A 14,079-nucleotide genomic window follows, 5' to 3' on the forward strand; every position below is an offset into this window, starting at 1 on the left:
AAATTTGAAATCTTAAGCCCTTGTTCAAAATTCCAAACAAGAGCGAGGCAACAGATAGTTATTCTTTTTTATTATTAGTTTTGGATGCCAGTGAGAGGGAAACTCTCAATTCCAGGTTAATCCTATGAGAACTACAATCCATAATGTGTAAACAGACAAGGAGCTTGCTCCACGTGTAAAAGATCAAAACTGCAACTAACCAGCAGCGTGCTGCCTGCAGCAGAAACCTGGGAGAGATGAAGGTGACAGGTCTTCACCAACGCCAACACGAGCCTGCTCACAGCGAAGGTGCCAAGGCCGTAGGTGGAGGGCAGTGAAGCCCCCATTCCTCACAGGGACCTCGACATTCTGCTCACAGCCAGCAGTCGCTTTACTCCACAGAGAAACAGGTTCTGATAATCTCACACGTGAAAAACAAAACTACAGCCAACAGAACCAGAAAGGCATATTCTACACCTCAAACTGGCAAGAGAATCAAACCTGAACCAAAGAAGCCAAACAGGAGAAACAACAACGAAAGGCACAGAAATTCCACTGGTGCCCATTCTAAACGGCAATGCAACTTCAAACACTGCACATAATTCGGTTTGGGGGTTCTAAACACGGGTGAACAAACCAGTTTGCCTTCATTTTTGTGGCATGTGGTGTCTCAGAAAACCTACAAAGGACCGCACCAAGGGGTAGGATAGTAAGCACAAGAAGAAAAGATTGTTTATCACTGTGGCTTCAACAGGAATAAACGGGGGGAGGGGTATTTTAACCTACGTAGTACTTACTGCTTTTCTTTTTAACCAAAGCAAAAATAATCCTCTGCAACTATACATAGCTGGTAACATACAGTTAATCCATTAAGGGTGAAACTAGGTTTTGGTCATTGGGAAACAGATTAAACTAATAAGAACTTACATAAATGTGAAACTTGTGAAGGTATCAAATTAGCAAGGATTTTAGAACCTGGTATTTTTATACACCATACCCATACAATATCATTATTTTATAGTTAGAATAAATCTCTTGCCTCTGAAACTGTTCAAATATTCTTTGTATACTAAAGATAAATATATTAACTTTTATATAACACTTAAAATAACTATACAACATTTACCAGATTATTAAAACTTCCATCAAAAAATATTTTTAAATTTCAAGGTCATGACCACAAAAATGGAAAGAGGAAATAGCTACAATAAATGCTTCAGAATGCTGAGAATTTTCTAGTCTCTTACCCATAATCCCTCAGGACTTTTTCTTCTTAATATATGCACCAATTTTTAACCTTTTAAACAAAGTTACCACCTCCTATTTTGTAGAGAAAAGGGTAGAACAGAAAGGAAAATGTCCGAGCAATCTGAAAAACGCAAGCACAGATGGCTAAGTGGGTTCTGTCCAGCCAACTACATCCGGGTCGGAGGCTCGGCGCTGGGCTGCTGATGGCTTACTGCATCTGGAAGGAACAACTGGATAAAGTCCTCGCAGGACAAGCTTTAGGGAGGAAAGGCCAGATTACACTTTGTTACACATTCGAGAAGTTTTTAAGATTTTATAAACACACACATTCTAAAAACTCTCTTGTGAGACACACACAATTAAGAAATCAACCCCTGTCCCTCATTCGGAAAATCCAAGAGTGCTCTGGGACAGGTCAGGGCAGCTCCTTTCTTGTTCTTGTTTCCCTTCATGCTTTCCCCAGAAATGAGTCAAGCCACTAGAAGAGGAACAGCTTTATCAGCAAACAAAACCTCTGAAGAAGGGACTGCTTCAAACAGTTCAAATGAGTTCCTCCTAAAGGAAAAAGTAAAAACTAAAAAGCTATGCTCCCCGAAAGAGACATCTGACAAAACAGAAAAACAAATTCCCCATCTTTTAGTGCTGTCACATCGTAAGAGCGACACAAACTAACAAGTACGACGGAACTCCACTACAGCCACAAACAAGTCAGAACTGCACTAGATCGCATTTGCAGTGGATGTTAATTAAAACATGCTCATGATCCATAACAGTCATCTTACGAAAACTTGAAAAATTATGTTTTATTCAATCATTCTCAAAGTTTAGCGAGCCATTCTCAACAAAACATCACCGGGGCAGAGGAGGAAGCCACAGAGCACGGGCTTCTTGAAAGCATCAATAAGGCACAATGAGAGTCCTAGGGTCTTGGCTCAAGCCCTCTGCCATCCGTATGGGAGGGGCGTTCGGCAAAGACAGCGTCTCACCCTGTTCTTGTGGTTTCTAAACCGATTTCAAAAATAATATAAACCTTAAGAGAAATAACTTCACAAAAAGCCCAAACCGACAAATATGTCATTAAAAAAACACTTAACAGCTAGCAAGGGATAAAATGTAATCTGTCAGTGTTTTTGAAAACTGTTCACTTGAAGCGCTCAAAGGAATACAATAAATCTATTCAACCCATAAACCCCCAGAGCAAAAATAACTGAAGGCATTAGTTCTCACCAGAACTTAGCTTTCCAATACCGATGACTTCACTTAATCACACTGCCTTATTATTTAGGATTAAAGTAGGCAATTCTAAAGTAAGTGGTAAAAATTCATCTTGGCTAATTAGCAAAGCCTTATAAAACACTGCTACTTATTCAGTATAAGTGTCCTACTTGAAAACATTAGGAATAAACTGGATTTAGGCAAGGCGGAGCCAGTGACTGAGTAGCTGGGTGACTTGGGCAAACCACAGAAGCCCCCTGAGCATCAGTTTCCTCACGTGGAAAGGAGGAGAAGGACCCCTGCTTTGCAGGGGTCCTCGGAGGATGAGCAATGATGTACGTGGAGCACCAAGCACAGCACTAGACACACGCGACATGCGCTAAAGAAACGAGTAATTGCTCTCACTGACACCATCAACAGAAATGCAGTGATTCACAACAGAATGACGTAATATGCAGATAAATGTCAAATCATGAAATATGTCCATATCGAAGTACGTTGTAATGAATAAAGTCAGCCAGGAAGTCTTGTAATGTCTGACACTGGTTTAATCTGACCGGTAAAAAACAAAACAACGGTTTTCAGTGTTTATCTTTTTCACTTTGAGAAACAGTAGTGTTTTCAAAAAACTCTTGCCTCTCCACATCATTCAGCTTCCCTAACTATGTCGACCAAATTATTAACATCAATGAAACCCACCTCAGCACTGTCCTTGGCAGCACGTAAAACACGAACAGCTAACGCCCACAGAGCGCCAGGCCGGTCTCTGGGCCACTGCAGCTCCCAGCGCTCCACAGCACCTCGGACCCACAGCACGGCCAGCACCTTGCCACCGCGCGCCGGCGTTCTTGGACTAGCTACCCAATTCCTGTTATTTAGAGGCAATTTCGAATAGAAAACTATACTCTCCTCCTCTCTGCAACTCTCACATGAACATTAAGTTCAAGTATTGTAACAGCCCATCCATAAACCAGAATACGACATTGCCTAGGAAAAGGAAACACTCATTGAGTTTTAAAAATAGTAATTAATCCATAATTTAGAAAAAGAACTTAGTATTCATATTTAAGGAAAGCACAGCAAATTGTTTTTTTACTTTCAAATTACAACTGAATTTTTTAAATCAACTAAACTATTTTGAACTCACTACGATAAGGGTCTTATTTTTTTACCTTTCAGAAAACAATTATAATCAAGCCTTTTTTCTGTATTAGGCAAGTCTCACCTTCCAATTTACATAAGGACAAGAGAACCAGAATAACCTCTAAGCATAGACAGAGGACAGCACAGTCCCCAGTATACTCAATTACAATGTTTGAAGCGGTTTTTAATCACGGCATATATTAGGATTTTTGCAAATCATCCACTAAGATACAGGTGAAAAATGTGCAAAATGCTTTGAAAGATTTTAGTTCATCCACATACTTTCCCTATGAACAAGGGTATACATAAGCAAGAATCAAAGGCACAAAACAAAAATACTGCCTAACTTATTTACCTAAATTTGGAGCCACTCAGTAGCAGCAGAATCAGACATCAAAAAACTTCCCTGACTCCTGCTGAAAAAATATTAAAACTGCACCGAGCTTTTAAAAACAGGCCACTGTAACAGCAGCAGAGATCAAGCTGGCCGGCAATCAGCAGAGACAGGACACCCAAAGCTCAGCAAAGGCATCCCTCGGCTGGAAGGCCGCGAGAGCTGACAGGCCAACCGCTCAACGCAACAAGCCTGCGAGCCGTGGAGCACTCAGTGCTGGGCCACGATGCCACAGGAACATGGAAACCTTTCCACCTCTCACTGTCCCACACCCTGCTCCGGCACGTAAAACAAGAACGATGTGAGTGCCTGTAAGTAAGTGGGCACAGGAGCTGCCCACCAGGCACCCAGAAGGTGCAGGGCCCCTCGGCCATCATCCTCAGGCCCCTCAGCAGGCCTCTGCCATTCAGCCTTGGCTAAGGAGCCTGAAACAGAGCTGTCGGCTGTGAAGGAAGGTCAGGAGATCAAACTCCACTACGGCCCACCTGTTTTCTGCCTTTATTAAATGTATTCTCTAATTTTAAATTTAAATAGAAGAAGCGTTGTCACTTCTACTGCTGTTGCCCACCACACGTACAAGTGGACAAACAGCAGCATATTACGTAAAACCAAAGGCACGAAAATGTAAAAGCTAGGTTCAAGTTCTGACTCTGACACTCACTGGCAGAGGAAGCTTGGACAAGTTATCCAACCTCACTAGGTGCCCACTTCCTCCTCTGGAGCTCGTACAAACCATGGAGACGGTGGGGACAGCACAGAAGCAGCCGCTAAGCAGGAATGCCTGTGCAAGCGCTCAGCCCCACTCGGCACTACGCGTCTGCCGCAGCACCGCACACCTCTGCCCAGGGGGCTCTGCGTCTCCATCGGAGCCTCTTGCTACATCTGATTTCGACCTGTTGTCTCTCAGTTCCTGTGACCTCCCAAAGCCCTGTGAGGTTTTCTTCCCCCAACTCAGGTTTGCTCTTTCCTTCTTCCCCTCCCCCATTTCCTTCTCACGGGTCCTCTCCACTGTGTGCCATTTTGCGACCACAGAGCAGCATCACCTCCTCTCTCAAAGGGCTCCCACCGACCCCTTCCCTATCCTGGACCCCGTATACACATCAACTGAAACACCCAGGAAGTCTAACCCGTGCTGAGCCGCAATAAAATGGACGAGAAGCTCCTCCCTGGATGTTCTAGTCATCTTTCTCATCTTTCCTACCCATCCAGCCGCTAAGTGCAGTGCCTGGTAGAAAGGGGGCCAATGTGTCCACCTGCAGAATTGCGTTTCATCATTCAAAACACCCATGTGGGTTTCTAGGTGGCCCTTGCCATGCCCCTACCCCAGCAATACACTTCCCTAATCACTAACAGAACACCCCATGCAGTCCCTCTTCCCGGAGCTCTTAGCCCCTAGAACTGGACCGGGCCCACCCCTGTGCCATTCATGTCACAGCCTCCTAAAGACCATCCCCAGCTACCTCTCCCCCGACTCCACACACACACTTCACTAACATCACAAGACTTGCCCTGTTCATCTGTTGGCCAGTTGTCCCCTCACTCTCCAGAATGTCCGTGGTCATTTTAGTTCTCTGCTCTAACTTCACACCTAGAATAGTGTCTGACACAGACCCAGAAAATACTTGTTAAATAACAGCGCGAAGGAAGGTGGCAGGGACCTAAGGCTCCTCTGCATGCCCCCGCTGCTCCTCTCTACATTCTGAAATGCCCCCACCCCGCCCCCTTCCTAAATAAAGACCCCCAGCCAGCCCAGGCCAGAGTCCCTTCCCTTCTCTAAAGGTCAACAGTCCTCACTGTCTAAACCATTAGTTTAGCACTTTCTTTTTTTTTTGAGAAAGATCAGCCCTGAGCTAACATCTGCTGCCAATCCTCCTCTTTTTGCTGAGGAAGACTGGCCCTGAGCTAAGAGCCGTGCCCATCTTCCTCTACTTTATATATGGGACGCCTACCACAGCATGGCTTGCCAAGCCGTGACATGTCCTCACCCGGGATCCGAACCGGCAAACCCCAGGCTGCCAAGAAGCGGAACATGAGAACTTAACCGCTGCACCACTGAGCCGGCCCAATTTCTTTTTAAACTGCCTCCAAGTGAATGAATTTGCATGTGGCTCTCTTACCTCCCTAAATTGACTAGAAATTTCTACAGGCTTTGCCACCTTTGGAAAAGAAAGAATTTCAAATATGCGTAACTTCAAAAAACTTGAGTGTTCTTCACAGTACCAAGGTTTTTTATTTGAACGAAGTGGATTGTAGAGACAAATGAAATAGCCCCTTTCTAAGGTGATTACAATTTAACCAGTCTGTGGTGACTAAAAGTCATCTAGATAAAGACTATAAACTAGCTGATATTCTCAGGGACTACTTACAGTTTCTCTAAGGGATTATGCGAACCTATTCAGTGGCCCTCAGGAACTGTGCTCTTCATAGGTTAGTACTGGTTTGTGAGAAACCTTGTCATCTTCACCATCCAGCCATCAGCTGTCAAACCACCTGCTGCGATAATTAACTCCTCTCTTTCTAATCTGCTGCGAACAGGAAAGCCAATAGGTCAGAACTGGGGTGAATCGGCAGAGTGAGGCTCTGCCATGGGAAGCAGCAGGGACAGACCCACTGCTCATTTTGAGGTGACACAGGGGCTCCATAAACAATGACTGATTAAATGACTCACAAATCAGTAGTTCCTTTGCAAGAAACACATAAGCAACTGTCTCCACGTTCTGTCGCTCTGTCAGTGGCACTTACAGTGACTACGGACCCACATGCTGCACAGAGCTGTTCCTTTTTATCATCTCTCTGGCTCTTGACAGCGACCATGAGAGGTTAGGTAGCACAAAGACCACTCCACGTCATGACACCAGTTTTAAAGCTATGGAAACTGTGCCCCAGAAAAGTGACAGGATTTGCCTAGTCACATACCTGGTGAAAACCCAGGGGTGCCGCGTTTTTCATTCCTTCCACTAAGCCCATTTCTATAAAGCCACCGTTGCTTCTTTGGGGTGAAAGGACTTCAGGTAAGGCTGTGGGAGCCAAGAGAGAGCAAGGCAACAACATGCTCTGCTATTCTTTATTTTAAAAGAGCATTTGCCAACACTCCTAGTTTATCACTAATGAGCAAATTCAATCTCTGATTTCTCACAGTAAGAAACAAGGGACAGAAATCAAGAGGATGACTTTAGATACTTCTAAATTTGACCTTTCTATGTTACTTTACAGATTATAATCTCCTATGGTTCAAATTAAAATAACCTGAAATACCGGACACTAAAGACGCCCCCTTCCTCTCCACATGAAAAGTTTAATCTGTCCCAGCCAAGAACCTTCTCATGTTCAATTTCATTACAGGGGCTGCTCAGACAGGCAAGAATTTAGGCTGGATTACAAGGCTGAGAATCCAAAATTCTAGTTCAAGATGCCTAATATGTGTACATCTCTGGCCCACGGCAAAACTGTACACTTTCTGGTCAGAGACAATATGAACTGTGTTCGCACAGCTCAGTCTTCTTTTTCTTCATTACAGGTTTGAGTGTGTCTTTGCCAATCAGTGAATATTTATTGAGGGCCTATTCCATGCCAACCATCTAGGCGCTGACCAGCAACTTGGTGATTTAATGTGTGTCTCTTCCACTGGGCTACAGGCGCCACGAGAAGAGTTACAGCTTCTCTTCTGCTCGCCACTGTACTGTACAACCTAGCAGAGCACCTGGCACTCCACAGGGGCTCAACAAATGTTAGGTGAATGAAGGAAGGACAGACGGAGAGGGAGACAGAGAGGGAGAGAGAAGGGGCCACTTTGCATGTAACGGAATCAGGGCTTTTCACTGCCCAGAACATGCCTCATGATCCACCAGCGATCTGATGAATTCTGAAAGGCACCACATGCAATGCACAGCTGTAGGCACAGCAGCTGTCACGCAAGGGAGCCGAGGCCCAGAACTCGGAAGAATTCAGCCCTTTGTTTCTCTCTGCCTGCCTCATGACCGAGATGAACTCAGGACCACCGTCAATCTACCTGTCAGAGCATGTCTTCCACAGCTGGCTCTCAGAAATACTACGTAACATTGCTACTGAATGAAATTCACATTGATTTACTCTGACACCACTGCCGAAAGGATATTTAAATGTCTGAGGTCACACACAAAACCTAAACAGAACCAAGTGAATATAAAAAGTTCTCCGTTTCAAGTCTTTGCAAGCTATAAATTAGCTTTCACAGAGTAATTTAAAGACAAAAAAGGTTGGACTCGTTATTTAAACTCTCCAAACTTTAAGTCATAAAGAGCAAACAGGGCTCTTTAACAATACGCTGTTCAAAACAGACTAAGTTCCAAGAGGGAGCTTCATGCAAGTATTTTCATTAAAACCTAAGATTCAGTGGGTTATATGCTGCCCAGAGTAGTTATAAAAACAATAATACGTAAGAAGAAATATGAACTACTTCACTCAGTATAAAAACCCAGCCATCTAGACAGGTATAAAAATGAAGATGTGTAAGCTCATGTATCACTAGCAAAACAAAAAGTCTATTTTCAGTTTCTTTCTCCATATCCAACTAAATGAATAGAAAGAAAATTAAGGGATAAATAAAAAAGCAAAGCAAAATGTAATGAAATGTTCTAAACACGCACACAAAGTATGCCAAAGAGAGAAAGGCCTGAAAGTGAAGCTGTTATTAAGCTATGAATATATCTAAATATATGAGCTAGTTATGCTTACTGGCAGAATAAAGATTTCCCTTTCCCCCTAAACTCCCTGCCACCTGCAAATCACAACTTACCTGGAAAGGCTGGTGACATCAGTTATTAACAAAATGAACACTCAATAAAGGAACAAGTTGAATTATGTCAAGAGTTTACAAACAATTATGCACGAAGCCTAATATCAACAAAATCTCAATACTCAAACAGTGAAAAAAAAAGACCTGGGAATTTTCTAGACCCTGATCATCTGATATTCAGGATCAAAGCATTTCATGGCCTACAACAGCAACGAAATCATGTTCAATAAATAGAGAACATGTATTTGGTAAAATGCCCACAAACTGTCCCTTGGATGAGTTAGTTGTATTTGCATTTATGCTGTGAAATACACAAAATATGTAATGGAAAAATCAGAACAGACTTCTTGTGTACATTTTTAAATACTATTTTTACTTTTTCCAAAATCAAGTTTAAGTTATGATTTTATTTACAGTATGACTTCCACAACTCACTCTGCAATGTTCTGAGTAAAGGACAGACTCAATAGTTCAGATGACTACAAAAATTTACTCTGGTAGGCAAAAAACAAACAAAAAAAAGGTTTATATTACTGAGAAACTACTATACCGTGCCTTGGCATATACTCAAACCCGGCTTTATGAATGAGTCACAACTCACGTTAAAATTCTTGATTAAAAATAAAAAATCCCAACAACGTGTCAAGATGCCAGCTGGAAATACGATATATCCAACCAAACTATTTTCCTACCCAGAAATGATCCCCACCCTTTCGTGAATGTGACTACGCTTTACCTTATGTTTAAAAACATCATAAAACTACTGGAGTTGAGTCAAAAGTAACAAAACAGCACACCCTTCAACTTCCATCTTGTGCTGTCCTAATTTCGGGAAGAGGCGTCGCGCTAAGACCTTCGCCCACCCCGCAGCGCAGGAGTGTTGCAATCGCGCGCAGCAGGCCCGGCCGCGCGTGGAGCGGGGCGGAGGCCGGGGTGGCCCGGAGCGGCCGCGCAGGGCCGGGCGGGGCGGCGTGGCAGTGCCGGGCGCTCCCGGCGGGCGCGGGGGCCAGCGGCCGGGCCCGGGCGGGGCGGGGCGGCGCGGAGCAGAGCTGCGCTGGCCCGGGAGGCGAGCTCCCCGCTGCAGCGCCTGGCCCTTCGCGCACAGTCGGGGCGGACGAGGCCGCCGAATCTGCGGACCTGGAAATGTCACTCCGGGAACACGTTTCATGACGCGTTCGCTGGCGAACGGCACAAAAAGCTAAGAATATACCGGGCGCGTACGGCTCTGGAGAGCCCGCCGCTGCTCCCACCCAGGTCTGGCTGCTTCTGACGTCCGCGAGCGCAGTGACAACCAGCCCCCGGCCGGCCCGGCGCCCGGGCAGCTCGCCTCTCCGCGGCCCCAAGTTAGGAAAGCGCCCGAGCGCGGCGTCCGTCCGGCGGGGCCGTGATTCAGCAGCGGCCGGGGGGGCAGGGAGCGCGGGCTGGAGCGGGGCCGGCAGCCGCGGCCGGAAAAGGTCACGGAGAGCCGCGGGCGCCGCCCGAGCCCGGATCCGGCGCGGCCGGGCGGCGGCGGGGCGCCGGGCGCCTACCTTTCCTGCTTTTCGGGGAGCTCCGCTTGCTCCGGGCGCTGGCTCGCTCTTCCTCAATCGCAGCTGCTATCTCGGGGTTGTCTTCCCCATTGTACCAGACCAGGAGCTCCTCGCCCGGCGCGATTGGCTGCGGGGAGAGAAGAGACAGGCGCCGGGCCAATCAGAGCGGCGTTTGTTGGCGGGGGCGGGGCGGGGCGGGGGCGGCGCGCCGCGGCCAGCCCGGCAGGAAGGGCTCCTCAAGCCTCGGCGCCGCCACGGGCTGGCGGCCGCGGGAGGGCCCCTCTGCTGGAGGGAGGACCGCACTGCTCGGCCCGCCGCCTCCACGGGGGCCGCACGGCCGAAGGACGGATGGGACTAGGAGCGATCGCTTTAAACTCAGAACTGCCACATGCTGCTGAGTCTTACTGTTCAAAGCTCACGGCTACCCACGCAGAAGGAAAAATAAAACACGGAACTATTTTGCCCACGAAATCTAAGCTGATGAGAAATTTAAAGTATAATTAAAAAGAACCAGGTGGTCTGGAAAGAGAAGGGCTGAAAGCTAATCACCAGCCCAGGTTTCGGATTTCAAGAGCAAGTTAAGCAAGATGAGGCAGAAGGATACGGCACTGCACGTTTATAAATGCGCCGCTCACTGCATCATGGAAAAGCTGAAGGAGAGGCGGTGCGGGGGACACACGCGTCCGGGCGGTGTTAGCGTCTACGCACCGCCACCAACCCGCTCGATCCGGGGAGCGTCTGCTGCCTTGCCCTCTATACCAGACATCGAGTTTACATGACAACTTTTACATTTTGAAGGAAATGCCTAAAAGTACCTCACATGAATTATACTCCTAAGACATTCATTCTTGGCCATGTGAGTAGTGAGGGCATATACATTACCATCACTGATTACACCTAGAACAAGATCCTGAAGAAAAAATACACCGAGAGCAAAGATTAGACTCCCGAATAGAATTTAAGGAACTAGCTTGTTGGTTTCTATCACAATGACACATCTATTCAAAAAGTACCAAAAGTATCAACACAAGTAAAATTCCACCTAAAACCCACTGAATAAAATAAGAATCCATGAGTCCATACTAATACAAATGAACGAAGGAACCAACAAGTAAATAAATAAGAAGGAAAGCTCTTGCTTAATGTAGATCCCAACTAATCAATGAAAAGGAAATAATGGGATTAGAAAATCACCCCGTAGCAATCATCACAGGAGTAACTGATTCAGGCAAGAATCATCTATGATGCTAAAACTCGTAGGTTAAAGTTCGAGGAGAAACAGAATATTTGCATGATCTCAAAATAATTCCCCATAAAACATTTACTAGTTACAAAGGGAAAAACAGAATCTTTATAATGAGACAAATTGCCATCATGTGCCTCCTGATATAGTGCACAGAAGAGAACATAGCATCACTTCTGGAGATTTCTGCCCAAAATGCATGAATGAAATTTAATCGCGACAAAACATAAGAGAAGCCCAAGCTGTGAGACCTTCTACAAAATAACTGACCAGTTCTTCCAAAACTGAAAGGTTGTAAAGGACAAAGACTGAGGTACTGTCCGAACTTTGGAGATAACAAGACATTACAACTAAAGGCACGTAAGTTTTCTTTTCCTATAACTACATGACTTCAACAAGTGACAAAATTTGAATAAGGTACGTAGATCAGCTAATAAAATCCCGTGTTGGTGTCAGCGTCCTGACTTTGATCACTGCCCTACAGTTATGGAGAGGATGCCCTTGTTTGTAGCGGTGGGGAGAATTCTAAATAAGACGTCAGTTTAGAAACAACAGAGCTCCTCACTTCAACATACCTTCTAGTCTAGATAAAGCCTTTGAAAGTAAATATTATTTTGTTTCATTCTCTGCAGAACTCACTGTTTATATAGTCCAAATTTTAAAATACTCTAAATTCTTTAAAAGAACAAGCCACTTCTTCCTTTGCTCCCCCAAAGATGGCTAAGAACTTGCATTTTCTTATCTTTAAACTAACGTATTATTTTTTTCATTCCTGAATTATTTACACCTATATCAAAAAACAGCCTAATTTGTTAGGTGTTAACGACCTTACAGATGCCTTTTGGCACTCTGATGAGCTAATCTGTTTCTGCTGAAGGAACAGTCTTTTTTATTTAAGTAAACTATTTCTACTTCCAAGCGTATAGTTTGCTTCTCTATTTTTTGTTATGAGTCACATTTATGAAATGATGGTATCATATAATATTTTAAATGATTAGGGTTCACAGAAATATGTAATGTTTTAAATAAAACCAAAATGAAAAAGAACACATGAGGAAAACGTATGCCCAATTTATTCTTACCCCAAACAGCATAGCCAGAACACTGGCTGGAAGACACTCGCTGGGCATTTGCAAGGTGGCTCCCAGACTCAGAGCTGAAGTCCCCACGTTCGTCCCACTGCGATCTTCTCCCAAGAACTCACTGCAATCTACTAGCAACTTAATTAAGCTAAATATCGGCACAAACTCTTCACTGAGAAGGGGACTCTTGTTGTTGCAAAACACACAATATAAAAACATAACAGAATCTGTTTTTGCCTCAAATCTAACATAAAATTTCTAACTGGCTAATGAGCTGATGAACAGCTAGATTAAGAGCAACCTGATTTGTGAGCTATTGAAAAACCCTCAAAATTGTCAGCAACTGAGATGATTATTGTATTATTGAGCTATATACTTCCCAACTTCATTTTAAAACAGCTACACAAATAACAGACCTTTATGAAGAGAAAAATAATATATTTTTTATAATCAGTGATTGTTTCTGTACTGTATTGGTTTTTCTTCTGCACTGCTTAGCACACAAGATTTTCTAAGTCAAATTTCAGATGAAAAGAAAAATTATGTCCTTAAACACAGGAAATATAAACACACATTTAAGAAAATAGAGTCAAAAGTCCAAACAACCTCTTTTTTAACATATTGTATTTTGATGTTTAACAAAAAAAATAACAGCAAAAAGACTAAACTCTTCCCACTTTTCCTTTGGCTTCTGACAGGCTTATAGAACCAAGCATACTCTCTTCTCTAAATATCAGTAAATAGAAACTTGAAATTTTACCAGACCAATTAGGAAGAGGCAAAGTTCCAATAAATATTCCTGCCACTAGGTTAAAATTAGAGCAATACTCCAGAATCAGAGAACACGCACGTCCACGCTCACCCACCTACAACGCCTACAATCAATCAGTTTCCCAGCATGATCTAAACGTCACAAGTCACACAGCCTCAACTCTCAAATGGCTGGACTGAACTAAGACTGGAAGTCACACCCCTCCTACAGCCACTAGGGCCCACCGACCTGGGCCTTGCTGCTTCGCCAGCCTCATCTGCCATGCCACTCCTCGCTCCAGGCACACTGGCCTTTGTTCTATTCCTTAAAAAAACCAAAAATCGAGCTCATTCCTACTTCAAGGCCTTTGCTCCTGCTGGAGCCCCTCTCCTGGGCCACTCTTCCCACACACACAGATCTTCGCGCGGCTGGCTCCTTCCCGCAGCAGAGGGCTCCTGTGTCTTGTCTTGCCTGACCCGCCTGAGCTATGGCAGCACTCCTCCTACCTGATCATTCTGTCACATTTTCTCGTCTTGAGAGCACTTATCACTATCTGAAATTATTTTATTTACTGATTCACTTGCTTATTATCTGCCTCCTCCCCCATGCATTGGAAGTTCCACGAGAGCAGAGATCTTGTCTGTTCTGTTCACTATTATAGAAGAATATCTGGCACACAGTAGCGACTCAATAAACATTCACTGAACCAATGAATAGATGA

General features: G+C 44.5%; 1 protein-coding gene across 15 annotated transcripts in view; it reads right to left on the reverse strand.

Moving 5' to 3' along the window:
* PRDM2 (PR/SET domain 2) overlaps positions 1-14,079 on the reverse strand; it is a 127,065-nt gene that overhangs the window by 60,958 nt on the left and 52,028 nt on the right. For 14 of the 15 annotated variants that reach the window (XM_070602870.1, XM_070602839.1, XM_070602930.1 and 11 more), the window contains one exon: positions 10,283-10,409. The exons of the other annotated variant lie outside the window; for it this stretch is intronic. In XM_070602870.1, coding sequence (XP_070458971.1) covers positions 10,283-10,409 — 127 coding nt within the window. The remainder of the gene's footprint in view (positions 1-10,282; positions 10,410-14,079) is intronic. 15 annotated transcript variants of the gene reach the window in all.

The sequence above is a fragment of the Equus przewalskii genome, chromosome 2 (assembly GCF_037783145.1).
Source record: "Equus przewalskii isolate Varuska chromosome 2, EquPr2, whole genome shotgun sequence".
Taxonomy (NCBI): domain Eukaryota; kingdom Metazoa; phylum Chordata; class Mammalia; order Perissodactyla; family Equidae; genus Equus; species Equus przewalskii.